The 23240-nt window shown below is 44.5% G+C and overlaps 1 protein-coding gene across 7 annotated transcripts in view; it reads right to left on the bottom strand.

Annotated features, from left to right (window-relative positions):
- PHF12 (PHD finger protein 12) overlaps window positions 1-23240 on the bottom strand; it is a 41846-nt gene that overhangs the window by 17808 nt on the left and 798 nt on the right. For all 7 annotated transcript variants that reach the window (XR_003964637.1, XR_003964638.1, XM_030295399.1 and 4 more), the window contains exons 2-3: window positions 22584-22765; window positions 1276-1348 (exon numbers count right to left, since the gene is read on the bottom strand). Coding sequence is in view for 5 of the 7 variants with exons in the window: in XM_030295399.1 (XP_030151259.1) it covers window positions 1276-1348; window positions 22584-22765 (255 nt within the window). In the remaining 2 variants the exon portion in view is untranslated. The remainder of the gene's footprint in view (window positions 1-1275; window positions 1349-22583; window positions 22766-23240) is intronic.

The following is a 23240-nucleotide window of genomic DNA, read 5'->3' as shown; positions in this document are numbered from 1 at the left end:
CATTCTACATTTGTAAGCCTCAGTTTCTTCCTTTCTAAAATGGAGGTACTATCACCGGCACCCCACACGGCTGCATGGATTAAATGAGAGAACGTAAGTAAAATACCCAGCATCTGACGGGCACTAAAATAATGTTAGTTCTTCTTCTCCACCCTCTTTTCCTGGTTTTACTTTTTCTTTCACGTCCAGTTTCTGGAGTGGCAGGTTTCTGAAAGGCCTCCTGGCTGGTAGGTGCTTCTAACTGGCTCTGCTCTAACCTAACTGGGGATGCACAGGAAGAGATGCGGACAGGTGGTTAGGCTGGAGGACAGCCTGGTTTGTGGACTTCAGGGGCAATCAAACCATAGCTGGGGCTAACTGGCTGACTTGGCCTTGCCTTGCCTTTTAATAAGAACCCGTGCGCAGATGTTGAAAACTAAAAGTCTGTTTACCTTCTTAAAGGCTGAAAACTGTTACACACATAAACCACAATCTCTGAATCATCTCATCCTGTTTCTGCAACCAAGGAAATCATCATTCATTGTGACATCATGTTCAGGGGCCAGGAAAACAGAAGTGATGTCACAACAAAGGCAAGTTGCTTGGTGTGTGATTAGTGTGGGGGGAGGGAAGGGGATGGTTTACAGTTCATAGACAGATTCTAATTCACAGCCTCTAATTTGAGGATTGGGTCTCTCATATTCTGACTGGAAAAACACCTACTTCCTTTTTGGATAAAGAGGAATTTAGCTTTCGCACCCCACAAAAGTTCTCAAAGTAGAAAATCATGTTCTCAAAGCCAGTACTGAACTATCAAAGCCAAGGGAAGGGGAGCTAAAGAGAGATTAGGCAACCTGGGGTACAAAAGGCTTCCGAGTACTCTCCCACACACCCAGCCAAGCCTTATTTGCCTTGGGGTGAGGGGCATCCTTCTTCCATCAAGCTGGAGAAGCAGCCTTGCTTTTCTTCAGCTACTTTCAGTCAGGGATAGAACTGCCACATTCAGGCCACTTTTCAGGAGGTCTACAACTCCTCAGTCTACTCCTGTCACTAGTGAATGAACATGGCTCAATAAATTAACACACCTCTTCTGCCCATTTCAGCAGCCCATGTTTGGATTTTAGGCCCTACTGGATTCCAAACAGTCACCATGGGGAGAGTGAGGGTGATTCCAGGGCTGGAAAAGACAAGAAGAAGGGACGAAAATGCCTTCAGGGCCAGGCCGTCTTAGCTCTAGAATATCAGTGCTCTAGATCTGGCACTCTGAGCAAAGCCTTCAGAAAGCGCCATTATTACCTTTCGGCGAACAGTGCACCGGTGACACATCCACTCCCCAGGAGGCAACATCTCTTCACTCAGTGGAGGATTACTGTGGGGAAAAGACAAGGGCAAGACTAAGTACTAACCTTTGATGCAGCAGGAAAAAGCCTAGGTAGCTCTGGCACAGAGCTACCTGTCCCTCGACTCCTATTCTGGCCCGTCCTGTAGCACTGCCAGGGCTCTTTCTCTCATCTTTCAAGATGCTAACGTGGCATCGTTTACAATAACCTAAAGAGTGAGGACCTACTCCCACATCTTAGGAAGAGAAGCCAAATCCAGAGCTCTCAACATTGGGCTTTACAGAGAAAGACAGAAGTAGTCTGGAGCCTTGAGAATCATCCCCCAACTATATCATGCTAATAGAATCATTGATAGGTTCTCTACAGTCTTCAAAGTTTGTCGGTATAAGTCTAAGCTCTTTCATCTGCAATTCAAAGCCCTGTGTAGCACGGTCCCATTCTACCTTCCCAGGACCCTTTCAGGTACGCTTTCGCCAAGTCAAATTGAAGACTTGATATTTCTTTCTCTAGAGCCCTTTCCCACTAGAACGCTATGCCTCTTAAACCCTATTAATCCTGTAAGGCTTAATTAAAGATGGCTGCAAATTCTTTGCTATTCCTACCATCTAAAGGTAGGCCACTTCCTTCCTCTTGAATTAGGCTTGCCTTGTGACTTGTATTGACTAGTAGAACGCAGCAGAGGTGACCTATGTTGTAACTTCCGAGGCTGGCTCTTAAGAGACCTGCAGATTCCATTTTTTCATGTTTGGAATGTTCCATCTCAGGGCCCTGCTGTCACGCCAAGAGGCCACACTCAGGAGAGTTTAAGGCGCTCCAATCAACAGCTTCCTCTGAATTCCAAGCCAAAAGCCAGCATGAATTACTGCTATGTGACTAAGCTGTCTTAGATCATGCCAGCTTAGTAGAGCCTCTAAAGTACTGTGGTCCCAGACAACACAATGCTGAACAGAAAAACCACCCAGCTGAGCTAAGTCACCACATGGACTTGTGAGAGAGAATAACCAGTGTCTGTTTTAAGCCACTGAGTTTTGGGTAGTTTGTTACGCAGCAACATGTAACTGAGTACAGCTCCTCCATGTGCTCTGCCTGGATTACTGGGACCTCCTGGATATGTGGATTGTATAATTTAGTTCTCTTTTGCGACTTCTCATGTTTTCCCTTGTGTGGCAGTTCTCTCTCTCTCTCTCTTTTTTTAATGTTTATTTTTGAGAGAGAGAGAAAGAGACAGAGAGAACATGAGCAGGGGAGGGGCAGAGAAAGAGGGAGACAGAGAATCTAAAGCAGGTTCCAGCCTCTGAGCTTTCTCTCAGCACAGAGCCCAATGCGGGGCTCAAACCCATGAACCGTGAGATCATGACCTGAGCTGAAGTCGGATGCTTAACCGAGTCACCCAGGCACCCCCTCTTTTTTCTTTCTTAAGTTTTAAGTAATCTCTACACCCAAAGTGTGGCTTGAACTCACAACCCCAAGATCAAGAGTTGCACACTCTTCTGACCCAGCCAGGCGCCCCAGTTCTTTCTTTTCCCTTTTCTTTTCTTTTTTCTTTTCTTTCTTTCTCTATCCATCCATCCATCCATCCATCCATCCATCCGTATATCCAATTTTTTTCTTTAGTGTTTGTTTATTTTTGGGAGAGAGAGAGAGAGAGAGCAGGAAAGGGGCAGACAGAGAGGGAGACACAGAATCTGAAGCAGGCTCCAGGCTCTGAGCTATCAGCACAGAGCCTGACGCAGGGCTCGAACTCAGGGATGAGATCAGGACCTGAGCCAAAGTCAGATGCTTAACCAACTGAGCCACCCAGGCACCCCCATCCAATTTTTAAAAAGTTAAGCTCTATGCCCAATGCGAGACTTGAACTCACATCCCTGAGATCAAGAGTCACATGCTCTACTGACTGAGCCAGCCATGTGCCCCTCTTATTTTTTTCATTAGAGGGACCAAGACAAGGACTAAATCTCTTCCCACCTTGTAGCTTTATAATACAGAGGTTGTGCATACAGTAGTCACTCAGTCAATACTGAATCAAAATTAGAGCTGTATAGGGCTGGCCTTACTGAACCTCCAGATCATTGATTTCCACTAAAGTTACACCAAGAACCATATGTATGAGACTTTATTAAATTCTTGAGAGAGTCACATTTCTAAGTCTGTACAGTAGCAGTTCTCAAAGTGTGGTTCCCAGATCAGAAGCAAGCATCAGTGTCATCAGGGAACTTATTAGCAAAGAAACACAAATTCTGAGACCTCACTTCAGGCCTACAGAATCAGAAATTCTGTTATGGAGAATGAGGATACATTTATGCTAAAGAAATTCTTATATCTGGTTCCTAGCAGTCAGAAGGGAGTTTTTCATCCAAAAAAAAAAAAAAAAGAAAAAAAGAAAAAAAAAGAAAAAAAAAAAAAAGAAATACTAAAAAAATAATTGAGGGCTGAATATATAAGGACTCTTCTTGAAGTCCCAAGGCTTAATATTATGCTTCTCTACTGTTTCTATCTACAAGAGCACTTGGCTTGGCAAATTTTCCTAGCTTCTGCTTTGCCACGCTTCCCTGGAGACCTGAATATACATGTCAGGATATCCACTAAGTCCTCACGGCTCTTTGCTTCCTTTCCTCCCTGTTTCACTGGTGGAATCTCAGGAGATCCTTAGTAGGATGCAGAAAACCTGGAGGCATACTGGCCTGTTGTGACAGGTCTTCAAGCCCTAGAGGACCATAGGTGAATGTCACCTGTAAAGTCTTCCCTAGTTCTCACCAATGGATTTCTGCATAGGCTACATCCAAACTAATGAAATGTATGCATGTAATTTGCAAAGGCTTACAGACTCTGCTATGCTTCAGCAACCATCATATTAAAATTAACCCTGAAAAGGCTGTCACTTCTGATTCTGTTTTTCATCATTTCTTTTCATCTGCCTATTTGTCTTTGTACCAAGATACTCTTTACCAAACATGTAAAGCAGAGAAGGGCAAGGCAAGGTGGTTTGAATCGAGACCTTTTACTAAGATGTAAATGGCTTCCTGGCCACCCTTCATGATTCCCTCAATCTAGCCCCAACCCCTATTGGCAGAATGAGTTATTGAAAACACAATTCTGATCATATCACCCTCCTTATTAAAAAGCCCTTCAGTATCACCCCTACCCTATCCATTATAGGATAAAGTTCAAACTCCTCAGTATTGTAGGTTAAGACCCTTGTGGCCAGAATCCTGCCTCTTTCTCTAGCTTCATTAACCTGGTGGCTCCTCACACAGTCTATATACCCTTTCTTTAGTCTGTGTGTCTGTTCATTTTGGAGCTGCTACTTACAACCACAAAAGCTGGCCCGTCCCTCATTCCTTCACCCAGTGGATTCTTTATCTTTTGGGGCTCAAGTCAGATATTACAACTCCAGGACGCCTTCTCTGGCAGCCCCTGATTCCCTATAGCACTTCTGTACCACACTGTACTGAAACTATTATGCACTGGAACCCCCTTCTCTATGATTTACCTTTGTACCTCCACACTCTGCGAGGTGCCTGGCATACACGAAGTACTCAATAAAGCTTTAGAGAACTGGTGAACGCTGGGGCATCTGGGTGGCTCAGTTGGTTGCACATCCGACTCTTGATTTCAGCTCAGGTCATGATCTCACAGTTTATGAGTTCGAGCCCCACATTGGGCTCTGCACGGACAGTGTGGAGCCTGCTTGGGATCCTCTCTTCCTCTCTATCTGCCCCTCCCCTGCTCACACTCTCTCTCAAGTAAACACACACACACACACACACACACACACACACACACACACACACACAGAACTGGGGAATACAAAAATAGGCTTCTAGGAAGCAAATGAGGCAAAGCAATGCAGTTAGGCAGGCACTTGTTTTGGTGGTTAAATCGCACACAAAATAATTTGTTTTCTAAGTCACGAAATGGTAAGATATCAAAGTCAAAGTCCACACTTGCAAACCAACCTGACTCATTTAAATCCTCTTTAAACAATTTGGTTTCTTGGTTCTTTTTCTTAACACAGGGGTAAATTGCTTAAAGTCTGTATTAAGGGGCTCTTAAAAGTAGCTCCTGGTTGGTTTCTAAAGGATCGATTTTAGAGATACCAACCTTAAGAACACTTGTTTCTCAGAATTCTAGATTATGGGCAGAGGCTCCTCTTGTCTGCACTAAAGTGTGTGATAAGGGCTGTGAGTTTAGGGAATAGTACAGAGAAGTCAGAATGTTATTTCCAGGATGGGCACAGAACATTTAAAAGTGAGACCTTGTTGAGATTTTGCTGCTTTCTCAAAGACAGAATGCGCATCTTGAAATAAACTTGAAAATGTGGCATCTTTTTAAATGTTTATTTATTTATTTTGAAAGCAAGAGAGAGGGAGAGAGTGCACGAGTCATGTCAGGGATGGGTAGAGAGGGAATGCTAAGCAGGCTCCAGGCTGTCAGCACAGAGCTGGACTCAGGACTAGATCCCACGAACTGTGAGATGATGACCTGAGCCTGAGCTGAAATCAAGAGTCGGCTGCTTAACCGACTGAGCTATCCAGGTGCCCCGAAAATGTGCTATCTTGAGAGAAGGCAGTAATATATGATAGGATGGATAGGGAAGGAAAGTCTATGTTTCTAGAAAATGAACATCACAGGTACACCCGGAATACAGAAACTGCCCACGATAAAGCTTTCTCATGACAATGTTTCCTCTTTGCCCCTAGTAATTCCTTTCAAGCTAATATTTAGAAGGCAGTTTTCAACTCAAATATCTAGAGCAAAAGGGATTCATGAAATGGATCCAGGAAAGACAGACTGTCACTGGAGTAATAAGCTCAGGAACTAGTTCCGAAAGAGGCTGTTGTGCAGACAGACTGGTTTGATTCACTATCAGAAATTTTGCCAACAGGGAGAGGGTTCCAGGGAGAAAGGAGATTCTGCAGCTTCAAGACACTCATGTACATAACACATTCTGGAGACTTCCCCATCTCAGCTGCCCATCTTAAAGCTCTTTCTCCCATAAGAATGGTGTTCCCATAAGTTTAGTGTGCAACTTTGAAACGATTACACGCCTACCAGAGTCTTTAAATCAGGATATGTCTGTCAAGAAAAACAAGGCTTTGTCTCAGCTCCCGCTCATCCCTATATATCAACGAAGACAAGGTGCTCAGAGCCATTCTCTATAAAAGGAAATCATTAAAAGTTAAAAGTCAGGTAATGTTGGAAATGCTCTATTAGAGTTTCTGCTGTGCAGCAGTGAAAACCATGAGGACACTATAATGAGCCAGTACTGCCTGTAAAGACATCGGTATGCTTCCTAGTCACTAAAGCTCAGAAACAGCAGACTGACAATCTCATCTTACGTCTACATAGCATATTACAGTTCACAAAGTGTTTTCACAGATGCTCTTATTTGATCTTCACCAGCACACTGTGACAATTCTTATTCCCGTCATACAGGTGAGGAAATGGACTCATCTGAAGCCATGGAGCCAGTTAAGCTGCAGAATTAGAACTCGAATCGGTTTCCTGGTTCTTTCAAATCTTGAGCCCAAGCTGTTTGCAAAAAACCTTTGGTAGTTCTCTTATTTCTGGGGAACACAGTGGAATATTCGCTAAAATATCTTCCTCAACCCTCAAGGTCGAGCATTTCCTTCGACATCAGTCAATATTTATTGAGTTCCCACTGCTTACTAACCAATGCCACGCTGGAGGTACCACACTGGAGGAGGGACAAGTGGTTATTATCTACCCCACCAAGAAACAAACTACTCTCCTTTGGGGAGAGAGGACCAAAGTCATTTGTCCTCTCAAGCATTTAATGGACAATCATTTTATGCTAGGCAATGTGCTAAGTGGTGAAATTTCAGACATGGTCCCTGCTCTCAGGGATCACAGGCTAGAACATCATGAAAAGAACAGTTGACAATGAGACCACATACAATCGAATACACCCTGATCCTTGCCACACAGAGCTATGTAAGACTTAACTGCGCACAGATGCCAGACTCAAAGAGCCCCAGAAATTTGGTTATTTGGTACCTGAAGGTGGCAGTGACCTTTTCCCTACTCTTTCCATAATTCAGAACTATTCAGCAAGTAAGTGGTAAGTCAGTCAGTGATCCTTTAAAGACGGTAAAATTAAGGATCTTGAGGGGTTCAGGAGGAAACTATAGTTTTGGAAGCAGGTGTATTTCTGTATTTTGAAAAACTACCTGAAAGAAGGAAAGTTCTGGAAGGGAGGACATTTTCCTGGGAATGGGTGTTTTATGTCCATCTACAACCCAATAGCATATGAACCTTTAGATTCCTTCTGAGAACTGTCCAAGTCATAGAAAGGAAGGTGAGCCCCAGAATGTACACGAGCTGGCTTGTCTTGGAAAACTGGTAGCTCTTTAAAGAGTGCCCTGTGGACAGAGCTTTGGCAGAATATCCATCTTCACTGCTTTGGATGTTTCCTCCCAGATCATTTATTAAAAAGCCCTGGCCCAGGGGTGCCTGGGTGGCTTAGTAGGTTAAGTGTCCAACTTTAGCTCGGGTCATGATCTCATGGTTAGTGAGTTTGAGCCCCACATCAGTCTCTGTGCTGACAGTGTGGGTCTGCATGCGATTCTCTCTCCCTTCTCTCTCTGCCCTTCCCCCACTTGCTTTCTCAAAAAGTAAATAATAAACTTAGGAATAAAAAAAAAAAAAAAAAAAAAAAAAAAACCGGGCCTGGGGCACCTGGGTGGCTCAGTCCATTAAGCGTCTGACTCTTGATTTTGGCTCAGGTCATGACCTCATGGTTTGTGAGACTGAGCCCTGTGCCAGGCTCAATCTCTCCCTCTCTCAAAAGTAAATACAACTTTAAAAAAGTCTATTTCTGGAGTCCTCAAAGAGAAAACCACAAACTTGCACCCCTCAGCTAAATGTAATGCCTGCATTGATAGACCTCTCCATGTCAAAGATTCAAAGCCCAGAGCCAGATGATCCCAACTCACAGCCAAAGGATGAAGTCCAGTTTTAATTTAGAATGCCTCTTTCATTCACTAATGAGGCTGCAGCCCACCACTGCAGGTGGAAGACGTTAGTTGTCATGGTTCTTGGCTCTCTAATTAAGAGGATCTATTTCAAGTCATATACCGGTGTGGCTGATCTGAGTCTAACCTCACTCATCTCCCCCACCTATTAATACATATGAACCTGCACGATATTAACATTTACTTCAGATTTAGTCGCCACCAATGGGACCTGTTGCTCCACAGCTCTGCGTTAATTACCCATCCAGCGCAAGCAGTTTTTCAATATGGAACTGGAAAGGAGAAGGGGGAGGGGAACAAGAGAACAAAGGGAGGAGGGGAGAGGTGGAGAGAGAGAGGGAGACAAGGAAGCAGAAAGACTGCCTTTTATTTCAGAGACCTATTTTTTTGCATTAAAACATGCAGATAAAAATGGTGTTGGGCTGTGGACTTGTTTTTAAAAAATACGTTAGGTTACCGACGCATGGTTTGCAACTGTCCATCCAGCTAAGTGACACTGACATTTTAAAACTTGAGCCAAAGGCAGCTGGGGAGACATGGAAATATCACTTAACCAAATTAAAAGCTTTGGTATGTGTCTTAGGACAAAAGGAAGCAAGATGGATGAACAATATTTAAGAAAGAAGACACTTCATTTTTTCTTCCTAGACTGACAAAATATTCTATTTAATACAAAGGCTGAACAGGAACACTATGCAGACAGCATATCTGTACACAATACACCAACAGCCTTCCACTCGGGCTCTCTTCTAAAAGAGGTCAGTCGCATGAACTGCTAGGGTCTTTCCTGTCAGAACCCATCATTCACCAAGAATCAGAAGCTCTCGAGCCATATGTGGCAGTTTCAGTTAAAATATCAGACTAAGAAAGATTTCACTCCCCCCCCCCATCTATATGTCCCCTCCCCTTTTTGGGTGGTGGTGGGGTGTTCAACCAGCAAACAATAGCATTGAGCAGTTTTGATTTTTAATTTCACAGTTCATGGGTCTCATCCATCCATCTGAGGTCCACTACCAGATAAAAATCCTGCAATTATATTTAACGGCATTGTGTTAAGAGCGACTGCAAAAGACAATACACATGCTCAGAACAGGCCCACTCTCCCTCAGACCAGCCCTGCTGCCCTTGGCCAGCTCAGGAAATATGTTGGTATTAGCCAAAATGGGAGCGAAGGTGATCACTGACAGGACCACCATCACGTCTCAGCCTCCTGGCAGCCATCTTGATCTACAAAGGAACCTAGGAGCACAGAAAACAAGCCTTTTGTAAACTGAAACCAGCTTCTGTTCTAGAAAAGTGAAGAGGTGCCAGGTAAAATTTAATTTAAAAATATCTTTTAAAACTTAAAAGCTGTCTTAATATATCCAAATTTAATGGTCTAAGTTTTGAAGAAACAAAATCTAATGAAATTTAAATGTCAGCATTAAACAGTAAGTTTCCTCTGGACACTTGTATGGGCATCAGTTTTTATCTTCAAATATAGCCTACCTTTCAAAGGCAGGGAAGATGGCCATACTGAAAGGCAATGGAGGTAAAAACAAAGTTCAGGGGTCCTTGCCCTCCTTCATCCTAGCTACTGACTCAAGCACAGCTAATGCCACAAAGTACATAAAAAGTACAAGGACCGCTGGCTTTTTCATGCAAAGCCTCAGTAGCAGTGCTAACAAGGAAACCAATGAAGTGCCAGGCCATTACAAATGCCCCATTGAGAAACTTAGCTAGTTGCGTCACTTCCACAGGCATACAGTCCTTTCAAACTAGCTGACTGTGCCCCCAAATTTCATTGCCTTCTATGCAGAGCTGGTTTGTGGCATCCTCCCAGTGAAGGACACCTGGGGAATAGGGTTATAAAGTCAGTGCAGCAAAAGGAGGGTGGGAGGGTAGAGCACCAACAGTTACACCAGGTGTTTTCCCTCTGCTAACTTCTCTACAAGCTGAGACTGGGTGCCACAGGGCCTTATCTATCATGAGTTTGGCTATTCTGTCAATCCTGGCTTCTCCACAATGGCAAATGAGCTGGCTACAGACATTTTAAAAATGTGCTTCATTCATTCACCTCATCAGAGATGTTGGAGCCCCCCACCTGTTTTGGAAGTCAACATTCTGGCCTCAACACTTTCTGATGTTCCTAGGGAATGTTCCATTGGAAAGAAGAATCCACAATTGTAACTGTGTATTCCAGAAGAGTCTCAGAGGTATGGAAAACTGGGTACTGTTCCGTAGCCAAATTTATTGGACTATCAAGAACAAGGAAATAACCAGGCCGTATTCTTTTTGCACACACAGCTCAGGAAATCTGGATCAGTTTACATCTTAGAAATACTGGACCTCAAATTCTATAAAGGCTGGGAAAACTAAAAACACTAGCAATGTCTTTATTTGAAATCCAACTAAATACAGGGAGCAGGTTTCTACTTAAGACCCAGCTGCTTCTCCCTAAGGAGAATTTCTGCTTAATTTACCCTCCTCTGACAGGGTCTCCTTAAAAAAAGGAAAAATAGAGAATAATAATAATTTGCACCAAAGCAGCACAGGGCCTATTCCCTACCTCTTTTACCACCCCCCCCCCCAATTTTACTCATAAACCTCAAAGCTCCCCACCCTACATGATTGAAGTAATCTCCTGGGCATACTGTCAAACTATGCTGTCGTGGTTTGATGCCACAGCTAAGTGCTGACTTGAGCTTCTGAAGCCTTCCAGTTATACCCCCAGTGACCTATTTAGGAGGTGAACATACTTCTCAGAGAGAGAGCACCATAATTTTTTCCCTTTGGCCCACTTTTCTCTCAGATGATCCCTAACCAAAGAATGATCACCCTTAAAGGTCTGATCGTGTGCACACAAACGATAAGATTTGAGGAAAGCTCTTATGCAGCAAGCATACAAATCTTGGACATGAGTTCTTTCCCATAATTTCAATAAACTGCAGCTACTTTTCTTACCATACAGCTTACTTCAACACCAACAAACTGAAGCCTGCAGTCAAAGATGTCTGATATCGGGGGCGCCTGGGTGGCTCAGTCGGTTAAGCGTCCGACTTCAGCTCAGGTCATGATCTCACGGTCCATGAGTTCGAGCCCCGCGTCGGGCTCTGTGCTGACAGCTCAGAGCCTGGAGCCCATTTCAGATTCTGTGTCTCCCTCTCTCTCTGCCCCTCCCCTGTTCATGCTCTGTCTCTCTGTCTCAAAAATAAATAAACATTAAAAAAAAAATTAAAAAAAAAAGATGTCTGATATCGTGGAATGAGGTGTTATAAGAATTAAGTTAAGCTAGAATGGCTAAGTGTCATCTAAGCCAGGCAAAACCATGAGGAGTAAAAAGGAAGGATAAAGAAAACAAAAATGAGGGGCAACTGGGTGGCTCAGTCGGTTAAGCGTCCGACTTCACCTCAGATCATGACCTCACAGTTCATGGGTACAAGCCCTGTGTCAGGCTCTGTGCTGACAGCTCAGAGCCTGGAGCCTGCTTCAGATTCTGTGTCTCCCTCTCTCTCTGCCGCCTGCACCACCCCTCCCCCCCGCCTTTCACACTCTCTCCTTCTTTCTCTCTCTCAAAAATGATTAACATTAAAAAAAATGATAAAGCCAAACAATGTTTATCAAAAGGCCAAAATCACTGACAGAATACTCCCTATATTTAAGATGCTTTCAAAAAATGGCAAGCAAGGGGAGCCTGAGTGGCTTAGTCAGTTAAGGGTCTTGATTCAGCTCAGGTCATGATCTCACGGTTCGTGAGTTCGAGCCCCACATTGGGCTCTGCGCTGACAGCACAGAGCCTGCTTAGGATTCCCTCTCTTGAGCCCCTGCTCAAGCTCTTGCTCTGTCTCTCTGAAAATAAATATATAAACTTAAAAAAACAAAAACAAAAACAAAAAATGGCAAGCAAGATCAAGGAAAGTTGAATATAGCCAGCCTATGCATAAAAAGAACTATAAGGGGCACCTGTGTGGCTCGGTGGGTTATGCGTCCGACTTCAGCTCAGGTCATGATCTCGTGGTTCCTGAGTTCGAGCCCCACATCGGGCTCTGTGCTGACAGCTCAGAGCCTGGAGCCTGCTTCAGATTCTGTGTCTCCCTCTCTCTGTGGCCCTTCCCTTCTCGAGCTTTGTCTCTCTCAAAAATAAATAAACATAAAAAAAAATTATAAGGGACACCTGGCTGACTCAGTCAGAAGAGCACCCAACTCTTGATCTTGGGGTCATTAGTTTGAGCCCCATGTTGGGTGCAGAGATTACTCAAAAAAAAAAAAAAAATCTTAAAAAAATTTTAAAGAAAGGACTAGGTAGGAAAAGTCATAAGTTTGGACACATTTAACAAGATTAATGAAGTATAATTTTCATAATGCATTTTGACCAGTAATTGAGGATTGTCAATTGAAAAAGTTCACTGTAGAGTTTCCCTCTAATGTTTCCAAAGCTTCGTTAAAAACAAAAATCAGTAGAATGCTATCTGATGGTTCAATGCATGTGAGAATTAAAAAGCTCCCAGCTCAGCATAGGACCCCAGGGCTGGTGGAAAGAACAACAGTAGCTCCTCATTGCCAGTTTTGTAACGTACCTACAATCGCTTAAAGTTCTATGCATTTCATTAGCTTCTCTGCTCTGTTCTCTGCACAAATGCAGAGCAGAGAAAAATAATATTCAACATCCCTCTAAGGATCACAGCTGGATAGAAAGTCTGTAAATGTGTTTATGCTGCTACAAACAGGGTTCCACCCTGGAACTCAAGCTTGCTAGTAATTCTGAGAGGTTCCCTCAGCCTTGTGTGGCCGGGTGGTAAAGTGATGTCTTTGGGCTACGGTTAAATTCAAACCCCGCGGAGAGTCCTCTTGCTCACTCAAGCTTATTTCAAAAGAGCCTCACGCAGAGCCCAAATCAGTGGGAAAGACTGAAGGTAGGTTCAGGCATGGAGTCCCTGCCCTGCTGTTACACTCTCTGTCTTTTGTCCTTTCAAGACTGGGAAACATTTCCTGGGAGATATATCTCGTACAGTTTATCAGAAAACAGGGAGGGGCGCCTGGGTGGCTCAGTCGGTTAAGTGTCCGACTTCGGCTCAGGTCATTATCTCAGTCCCTGAGTTCGAGCCCCACATCGGGCTCTATGGTGACAGCTCAGAGCCTGGAGCCTGCTTCGGATTCTGTGTCTCCCTCTTTCTCTGCCCCTCCCTGGCTTGTGCTCTGTCTCTCTCTGTCTCAAAACAAAACAAAACAACAACAACAAAAAAACCCGGGAAGGGCAAAGACTTAAAAACCAACACTATTAACATACAGGAAAGCAAATGTAATTAGGGAGAAAGGAATGGTCACCTTCTGTTTTTTGTTAACAAAGGTACCACCCACTTGGTAGAACTAGACATCGTTTCTGTTCCCCAACCAGTGCTTATCTTTGTGTCTCTCTCATTTGTAATACTACCAGGTACTGCACAGCAGTGAGCGGAGGAAACGGGTCAGCCTCTGGCTTTTAAGTAGTTTAGTGAGCATTTAGTACACGGTTGCAAAAGGGAAAGTAGCCTTTTGAATGAGTGAGTCAAGTTTTACATTACTTGAAATTTCATCAGTCTGTAAGGTGTGCTCGGAATTTGTTTACCGTGAATTCAACAGCAGCTCTACATAGCAGACAAATTCTTTTTTGCTGATGGGTCAAAGCAATGATTTCTCCTTTTATCAGTGTCTATTGTACCCCTCAAGTGTCTTCCATCTCCCGTGCAAATGTGCTAAAACTTCATCTTTTTTTCTTATTTGCTGAGACCTAGATTCAGAAATAGTATTAGGCTTAAAGGATGAAGACTTTGACATCTGTAAATGGCAGGCATAAAAAGGAGTCACCTTCTTATTCTTCTTAACTGCTCCCAAGTCATGGGAAAAGCAGTCAGCTAGTGACCTGTGCATGCGTCCTGGGCATGGTGACAAATCCGCAATACCAAAGTGCCTTTCTGAAATTTGGTCTAGGACTTGCACTGAATACAATGTCCTCCTCTTTCAGGAAACTGGCAGGGGGACAGCTGTACTCCTGTCCGGTCTCTTGGGAGGCTAGCATTATGCGGAGGTGCTCTTATAAGTGTCACTCATTGAATGGCAATGCAGCTGGCCATGTTTGTACTCCCTGAGGACTCTTAAGTTAAAGGAAGAGCAAAGTCGAGGTGGGAAAACAAACTGCTCCCCTCCCCCTGCTGTGGTGATTTAAAATTCTGGCACCTTAAAATAAGAATGCATTTCTAGGAGCCTGTGCTGCATGATCATAATAATATAACCATCAAAACCCCAAGAGCATCATCAAAACCCCAACCAGAATCTTTGACTAGGGTGGCCTGCTTAACTACATGCCAAGGAACTGTGTATGTGCTGGGGGTGGGACAAGAAGGTTCAGAGATAGATTTTAACACTCTTATGCATACCAAAAGCAAACAACATTCAGCTTCATCTATTTTCTATTGCCTTAGCACTTGTAGGAGAAAAGATGTACCCATTTCTGTTAAGAAACTGGACATCTAGGGGCGCCTGGGTGGCGCAGTCGGTTGGGCGTCTGACTTCAGCCAGGTCACGATGTCGCGGTCCGCGGGTTCGAGCCCCGCGTCAGGCTCTGGGCTGACGGCTCGGAGCCTGGAGCCTGTTTCCGATTCTGTGTCTCCCTCTCTCTCTGCCCCTCCCCCGTTCATGCTCTGTCTCTCTCTGTCCCAAAAATAAATAAACGTTGAAAAAAAAATTTTTTTTTTAAATTATTTAATTAAAAAAAAAAAAAAGAAGCTGGATGTCTGCATTTCTAGGTAGCAAAATTCCTCTTGGGGGCATCAAAACAGACTGTTTGTTTTTATAAGCTATATAAAACCTTCAGGCAAATATTCTCTTCACTCTGTCTCCCTATTTATTGCTACCTGGGCCTACATAAAGACACATATAAACAGGTGAGTTCACCGCAGCGTACAATTTTTGTTGTTAATGGAGTTCAAAAGATACCTCAATTGATCTGGAGTTATTTCCATCCCAAGCTGCCACCAATCAAAGCGAGAAAATTAAAATTGTCCTCCTTAAACTAGAAATCTCCAAGTACGAGGGATTTCTATACACAGAAATTTTATATTGTGACTAGTGGTGCCTTAAGGCAGGTGGCAGATAAGGTTCTCTCCACTGAGATGCACCATCCTGACTAGAGTTCACAGAAGAAACCTTTTACTCACTGTCATTACATTGATAATAAAAGCATAGCCATTAAAGTGCGCTTAAATCAACTACCTTTCTTCTACATAAGACTCAAAAATTAGAAAAATAAAATGGGTGAGTGAAAAGACAACCCACAGAATGGGAGACAATACTTACAAATCATGTATCTGACAAGGAACTTGGCATCTAGAATATACAAAGAACTCTTACAACCTAGTAATAATAGTAAAAAAAACCCAAGTAACCCAATTAAAATTGGACAAAGGATCAAAATGGACATTTCTCCAAAAAAATATACAAATGGATAATCAGCACATGAAAAGATGTTTGGTATCATTGGCCATTAGGGAAATGCAAATCAAGGGGCATCTGCGTGGCTCGTCAGTTAAGCATCCAACTTCGGCTCAGGTCATGATCTCACAGTTTGTGAGTTTGAGCCCCACGTCAGGCTCTGTGCTAATAGCTCAGAGTCTGGAGCCTGCTTTAGATTCTGTGTCTCCCTCTCTTTCTGACCCTCCCCCACTCACACTGTCTCTGTCTCTTGAGAATAAATACACATTAAAAAAGTTAAAACAAAACAAAACAAAAAACAGCACTCCCACTCACAGGACAGGTTTTTATCAAGAAGATAATAACAAGTATTAGAAAGGATGTGGAGAAACTGGAAGCTTCCTATACTGGTAAGAATGCAAAATGGTGTAGCCACTTTGGAAACCAGTCTAGCAGTTCTTCAAAGGTTAAACATGAGTTACCCTCTGACCCAGCAATTCCACTCCTGGGTACACAACCAAGAGAAATGAAAACAGATGTCCACACAAAATGTGCACACAAAAGTTTACAGCATCATTATTCCCAATAGCCAAAAGGAGAAAAAACCCAAATGTCTATTAACTGATAAACGAATAAACAAAAGTGTGGTATATCCATAAACAGACTAGTATTCAGCCATGAAAAGGGATGTGGTACTGATAAATCCTACAAGCGTGAACCTTGAAATCTCACTGAGCCCTTTTGAGTATCACTGGTCTTTTCACTGAGAGCTCAATAAAAACCAGTGTTTCATCTGACACACAGTCGTGACTATTTGGATCCTTTTTCAGTTCAAATTAGATAATTTATTTGTCTCATTTTATGATTTGGCTTTTAAAAAATTATCTTGGAGATATACTTAAGAAATTGAAACAGACCAACATGAATCCCATCTCCAGATGTAAAAGAAGACATGTCTTCTTTTATATACTTGTCTTTTATATACTTACACACAAAAAAATACACTAGTCATTTACAAAGTTTAGTTAGTGGAGCCCATCTGTAAAGTACTTTGAGAGCCTTAAGGAGCAGCAGGAAATTGATGAGATTACAACTGCATCCTACCTTTCATTAAGTATGGTAATCAATTTGGGGATAGGCCCAAAATGAAAAATTTCTCACAGTAGGACCACTAACTACTTGCCTTAGGTTACACAAACACTGTTACCTTTGAAGAGCATTACCTCCTCCTTCACTTTAAAAAATTTGATACTTCATTTTTTTTTAAAGTTTGTTTGTTTATTTATTTAGAGCGTGCATGCGCACAAGTAGGGGAGGGGGCAGAGAGAGAAAATCCCAAGTAGGCTCCGCACTGACAGCCCAGAGCCAGCCGATGCGGGGATCGAACTCACTAACCACATGAGATCAGGACCTGAGCTGAAACCAAGAGTCTGACCCTCAACCAAATGAGCCACTCAGGTGCCCTCTGACACTTCCTGTCTTAACCACAGCCATCTAGGTCACCAACATTTTGTGAGTAAACAACTCATTCGAAATATTATTACTATTATTATTATTAAACAGTGATTATCCTCTTATCTATGAACCAAAGCACTCCTATCACAAGAATTAGCCCCTTAGCCCCACATTAAGTTTACAAAGCATGCATGTGAAATTGAGCTAAAATTGAATGTTATCAGACCCTCCCTGTTTGAGTGGAACATTTAAAAACAATACTACACACCCAGATTCCAATGCAATGCAGCAAATGTAAAAATAAGTAAAATACACATAAAACCAAATCAGGTTTGCTTATCGTTGAATCATTTTACTATTGAGGGGGCAGGGTGACGGGAGGAAGGCCAGATGCTGTCACCTCCAGGTCTTCAGTGCTAAGCTTCTAAGCACTTAAAATGTCAGAAACAACAGATTCATAAGGTAATATTAAAATGAATGTATTTTAGGGGTGCCTGGGTGGCTCAGCCAGTTGGGCGGCCGACTTCGGCTCAGGTCATGATCTCGCGGTCCATGAGTTCGAGCCCCGCGTCGGGCTCTGTGCTGACCCGCTCAGAGCCTGGAGCCTGTTTCGGATTCTGTGTCTCCCTCTCTCTCTGACCCTCCCCCGTTCATGCTCTGTCTCTGTCTCAAAAATAAATAAACGTTAAAAAAAAAAAAAAAAAAAAAAAAAGAATGTACTTTAATTCATCAGTAGACTAATACTATTCTCATGAGGAGCCAAACACAACAAATCAGAAAAATCACCTTCTTAAATGCTCAAACGGCAAAGATTTTCTGCAAGGCAGTTTTCTACTCTATGTGTGAAACCTTTCTTGTTATGACTCACTGAAAATTAAATATGCAAAACTCCAAGCTGAGCTTAGTTTTGCCTGTGCACAGAGACCTTTTTACTCTCATTCTTCGAAAACCTCATTTTGGATCTTGCTGCCAACACCAAAGAGAGGAAAGCCGGCCAACAATTCCAAATATAACATGCGGAGGCAAATGCTACAGAAATCTGTCTGACGGGAAGCAACCATGCTGAGGTCTGCTGAGGTAGATGCACTTCTCAATCAGACCGTTTTGGTCCCTCGGTCGTCTAGAGCAAAATGCCATGAGAAAGCAATCAGAGGAAAACATCCAGTTTCCAGGCAGCCTCATTACCGAAGACCTATGGTATTTATTCAGTTTATCAGTGAGAACAATCCAATCCATTTCAAACACAAAGATGGGCCAGTGGCAACTAGAGCTCCACAAGTTATCGTAATTTTTGTAAACCAGTTTTTAGGGACCAATCCATGGAGACCAGTATTTTCCGAAAGTCCAATGAATGCCATGACGATTATGATAGAGAGGTCAGGTTCACCAGAAAACACAAAAAAAAACCCGTATCTCTTTCCAGTTCTCCTGGGGCAGGTTTAGTAACCCCTACTACCACTCTGAATAACTGATAAACCAGTTCAACTTAGATAAAATGATTACACTATCACTTAAACAAAAACAAAAAATCACCTCCTCGAGTTTAATTCTTTAGAGAGGTCATGGGGCTGAGCACAGAGCAATTCATTCCCCAACCCAGGGGATCATTACAGAAAACCCAGCTATAGGGCTTCCAGTCTAATTGGGAAGAGAGAACTGCTCCTCATACAAAGCACTGGCCCCTGAGAAAAGAAAAGACAATTAAAACAGTTTATCTGACCAGTCATTTCCTCCAGCAGTTTATCTTAGAAAAATCCCCTGTGGTTATGGCTATGTCACTACGCCCAGGAGGTAAAGTTTGCCTAGAATCACTTCTGGAACATTTTACTAGATCTCCTTCACTGAGGCAAGCTGGCAAGGGACACTAGACTGAAAAAAGAACTTGTCTCAGACAGCTTTGAATGAAGACCCACAGCAGCACTGAAATTAGGATCTACAGGATTTGTAAAACCTCCACCTTCACTCTTGTACATTGTGAATATTAAGAAAATTAACATTACGATGCTTATCTAAGTACAGCTGACCCTTGGAAAACATGGGTTTGAACTGCAGGTCCAGTTGTTTGTGGATTTTTTTTTTGAGAGACTGAGAGAGTGGGACAAGGCAGAGAGACAGAATCCCAGGCATGTTCTGCAAAGTCAGTGCAGAGCCCAATGCAGGGCTCGAATTCATGAACCACAGGATCAAGACCTGTGCTAAGGTCGGATGCTTAACCAATTGGCCACCCAGGCGCCTCATGCAGATTTTTTATAGTACAGCACTGTATCTTCTCTTGTTTATGATTTTAATAGCATTTTCTTTTCTACAGTTTACCTTACTATGAGGATACAGTGTACAATACACGTAACATGCAAAACAGGTGTTAACTGTGTTACTGGTAAGGCTTCTGGTTAATAGTAGGCTATTGTAGTTAAGTTTTTGAGGAGTCAAAAGTTATGCAGATTTTTTAATGCTTGCAAGTCGGTGCCCCTAAACTACCCCAGCATTGTTCAAGGGTCAACTGTAATCCAGTCTTAGCAAGTTAAAAAGGGAAGCAAGAGAAAATATAGCCATACCTAACTGCACTCCCACATGGCACAAGTAAGCAGTAATGGCATGAATTAAAGCCAGCACACTCAGGAATCAAAATTTCTGAGACTGTCAACTGCTTGACCTAAACTCTGGTGGAGATGGTTAACGAAGTACTTCACTTGTGCTGGAAAGAGTGGAATAGAAGGCAGGAAAGTGGGATAAGCCTCACTTAAAAGAAAGCTTCCTTCGTTTGTACCAGTATCTAGAATGTTTTGTAATTTATATAATAACTCAGATAAGTCAATGGTACATTCAGTACTGGCATCTTCACAGAGAGAACTGGAAATGTGAAACAAACCCTGCCTCATTTACTAGGGTTCTCGAATCTCTGATTACCAGCTCCCATTCATGGGCCTTAAAAAAAAAAAAAAAAAAGGTAAAAGAAAAAAAGAAAAGTATTCAATGAAATGCAGTCTGGGCAAACCCGAGTCTCACCAACAGCTAAAAGTACCTCCTTCTCTCCTAGCTGAAGTAGAAACTGTTAATTGTTACAACTTGACAAGACTTACACTCCTCTAATTAGAAGATCCAGGTTGGGTTTTAGAGTTTCAAAGCCGAAAGTCAGGCAAAACAGTTTTTCCATACCTAAAGTTTCTAATAAACAATCTCAGCTTCCTAAACAAATGAGACTAAAGATAATGAGTTTATAGGGGCACTTGGGTGGCTCAGTCGGTTAAGCATCTGATTTCCGCTCAGGTCAGGTCATGATCTTGTGGTTGGTTGGTTGGTGAGTTCAAGCCCCGCATCCCTCAGTGCTGACAGCTCAGCCTGAAGCCTGCTTGGGATTCTGTGTCCCCCCCCCCCCCCCCCCCCCCCCCCCCCGCTCTCTGCCCCTTCCCCACTCACGTGTTTTCTCTCTCTCAAAAATAAATAAACATTAAAAAAAAAAGATAATGAGCTTACAAAATTCTCACTCAATACAGGAGTCATCATTCTTGGTTAACAATAGCTTCCTCCTAGAGGTAAAACATTAACCCACATTTTAAATCAAGAAGCCTACAATTCAGTCTGGGTATATGTATCAAACAAGCACAATAAAAAACACAAGCAACAGGAAAAAACTGATAAACAACATAACATATCCAGGTACAAATCTCTTCCTTGCTCAAGACCAGCACAGGAAACTTGACCAGAGAGATTTTCTCCAGGTAGATCACACCTTACAGGAAGCAAAGGTTAAAAAACCACAGACCCTTCCTGCTGGTATTAGTCACTACATAATAAAAAATTTAAAGCCAGCAACAAAGCTTCCTCCAGGATAACCATTTCTGTCCCTGCAACATTACAAGCGAAGATGGGGTGCCCTCCTGGGCAAAAGCATCTTGGGAATGGTAATGGGAGCTTCCTACATAACTTCTGACCACAGACTTAATTTGCCCGGTATCAATCATCTGTCTCGTAAGTGTTCCAAAACCTGCAATTAGTACAAATATACAGTAAGCACTACTCCACAGAGAGACAGAATGTGAATGGAACACTGTAGAGAACAGAAGGAAAACCTCTTTTTTTTTTTCCAGAGGACTAAAAAAAGGCAATATCAAAAACGGGGGGGGGGGGGACAAACAGAAGCCCCTCTCTTTCCCGCTCTCTCACAAACGCCTGTTTCACTCAACTGTTGCTGAACGACAGAACAACACCCATCAGAACACGACGCAATCTGGGTTCCCTGCGCTGATGGAGGATTTTCGTGGAGGGCAGAGATGATTTCTCCAGGCAGAAACTGGAGTTTAAACTCTTCCTGGCCGGATTGTTCTGGGCTGAGCTGCTGAGGAGGATCACGCAGCGGGCGATCAACCCAGGTCCCTCCCTCTCTCTCCGGTCTCTCCCCTCCTCTCGCGTTCAGTAAGGGGGGGCGGGGGCGGGGGGAAGCGCTCAGCTTTCCAGCTCTCTGCTCCTTAAAAATGCCCTCGCGGAGCCAACCGCACACAATCCTGCCCCAGCAGCAAAGAATTTTGCCGCGAAGGGCTCGCCGATCCGGAGCGAAGTGAAATCGGCGCCCAAGGGCAATTTTAATTGTCTAACCCGGCCCGATTTCCTAAGAGGCGGCAGCGCGGGGAGGGAAAGAGGGAGGCAGCTCCGAGAGGCAACAGGGGGCAAGCGGAGCCAGAGAAAGGGGACCAAAGCGGCGAGATCCTAGCCCTGGCCCCCGAGGAGCTTCTGCAGAAAGGACCCCGAGCCTCTACCCCCACCGTTCCCCGGGAGACGTTTGCAAATCATATATGCAGCCAAAATGGCGCTGAGAATAAAAATATAATTTAAAGGCAGGTCGCCATATTGTAAACAGAGAAGCAGAGAAGAGGCGGACTCGAGAGACACCCTCCATGATTTCTTCCACAGTCGCAAGCGCCCGGGCGTCCGGCCCCCCGGGTCCGTACCAGGCCACCTCGGGCAGCCGAAGGCCCCACGCACCCGCCCGCAGGAGAGCCCAGCCCGGCAGGACCCCGAGGGCGGCGGGCGCGCGGGCAGGCCAGCGGCACCGGGCCCGGAGCTCCTCCCCTTCCTCCCCCGCCACCGCCGGCCGTGCCCTGCCGGCTCTGTCCCGGCTACCCAGAGACTTCCAATCCCAGATGGGGCTCTCCTCACTCGTCCCAACCCCCACCTCGGGGTCCGGACACACTGCTGCTCCTCCCCCCCCCCCCCCCCAAACGGCTAGATCCCAGCAGACACCTGGGGGCGGGGAGGCGCTCGCCCCAGCGGCTGCAGAAAGTCAGCTAGCGGCTGCAAGCGCCCGTTATTTCGGCAGCCAGGGGTAGGCCGGGTGAAGGAATGTGCCGAGAAGGGTCAGCGAAGGAGCTCCAAAGGGGTCCCCAGACCTTACCAGCACTGGAGGTGGAAGGCGGCCGGGCAGTGGTCACAGCACAGGAGATCCCCACCTTCTTTGCAGCTATCGCAGCTGTCGTGGTTGGTGGCCCTGCCGCTTCTCCGGGGCTCTTTTTCAGGCTTCCGACTCCGCTTTTCTGCCTCGTCCGTCTTGGGGGGAGCCAGCAGAGCTTGGATTTGCTGCACACACACATAAACGGCGTGTGTGCACACTCGGAGCTCCCGGGCGGTCCGTCGCCCCCCCGGCAGGGCTTCTCCGTCACCCACCCCTCTCCCCCCTTTTGTCCTTCTTCCTCCCATCCAAGCTGCTCCCAGAACCTCTCAGCCCCCCGGAATCGGGGGGAGCCCACCCTAACAGCGTTCCTGCAGCACAACGAGAACAGCCTCTTCCAAATGGGGAGGATCAGGGTAGGGGGATGGGGAGAGGGTGCGCGGTTCCCTTCTCGCCACTTCCTTGTATGGACAGTGGGGGACTCCAAAGCCAGGCTCTGGAGAGGCCTGAAACCCGGTACCCGGACGTGCTGGGGGAAGCACAAAGGGGCCGACAAGAAGGGGGTGGGGAGGCCCGCCGGTGCAACGACATGGAGTGGGTTGGTGCCTCGGGAGAGCGAATCCAGGGCGGCGGGTAGGTGAAACTGCTGCAAACGTCCTCGGA

The sequence above is a fragment of the Lynx canadensis genome, chromosome E1, assembly GCF_007474595.2.
Source record: "Lynx canadensis isolate LIC74 chromosome E1, mLynCan4.pri.v2, whole genome shotgun sequence".
NCBI lineage: Eukaryota > Metazoa > Chordata > Mammalia > Carnivora > Felidae > Lynx > Lynx canadensis.
Note: the sequence above shows the minus strand (reverse complement) of the source record. Positions and strands in the feature narration are given on the sequence as shown.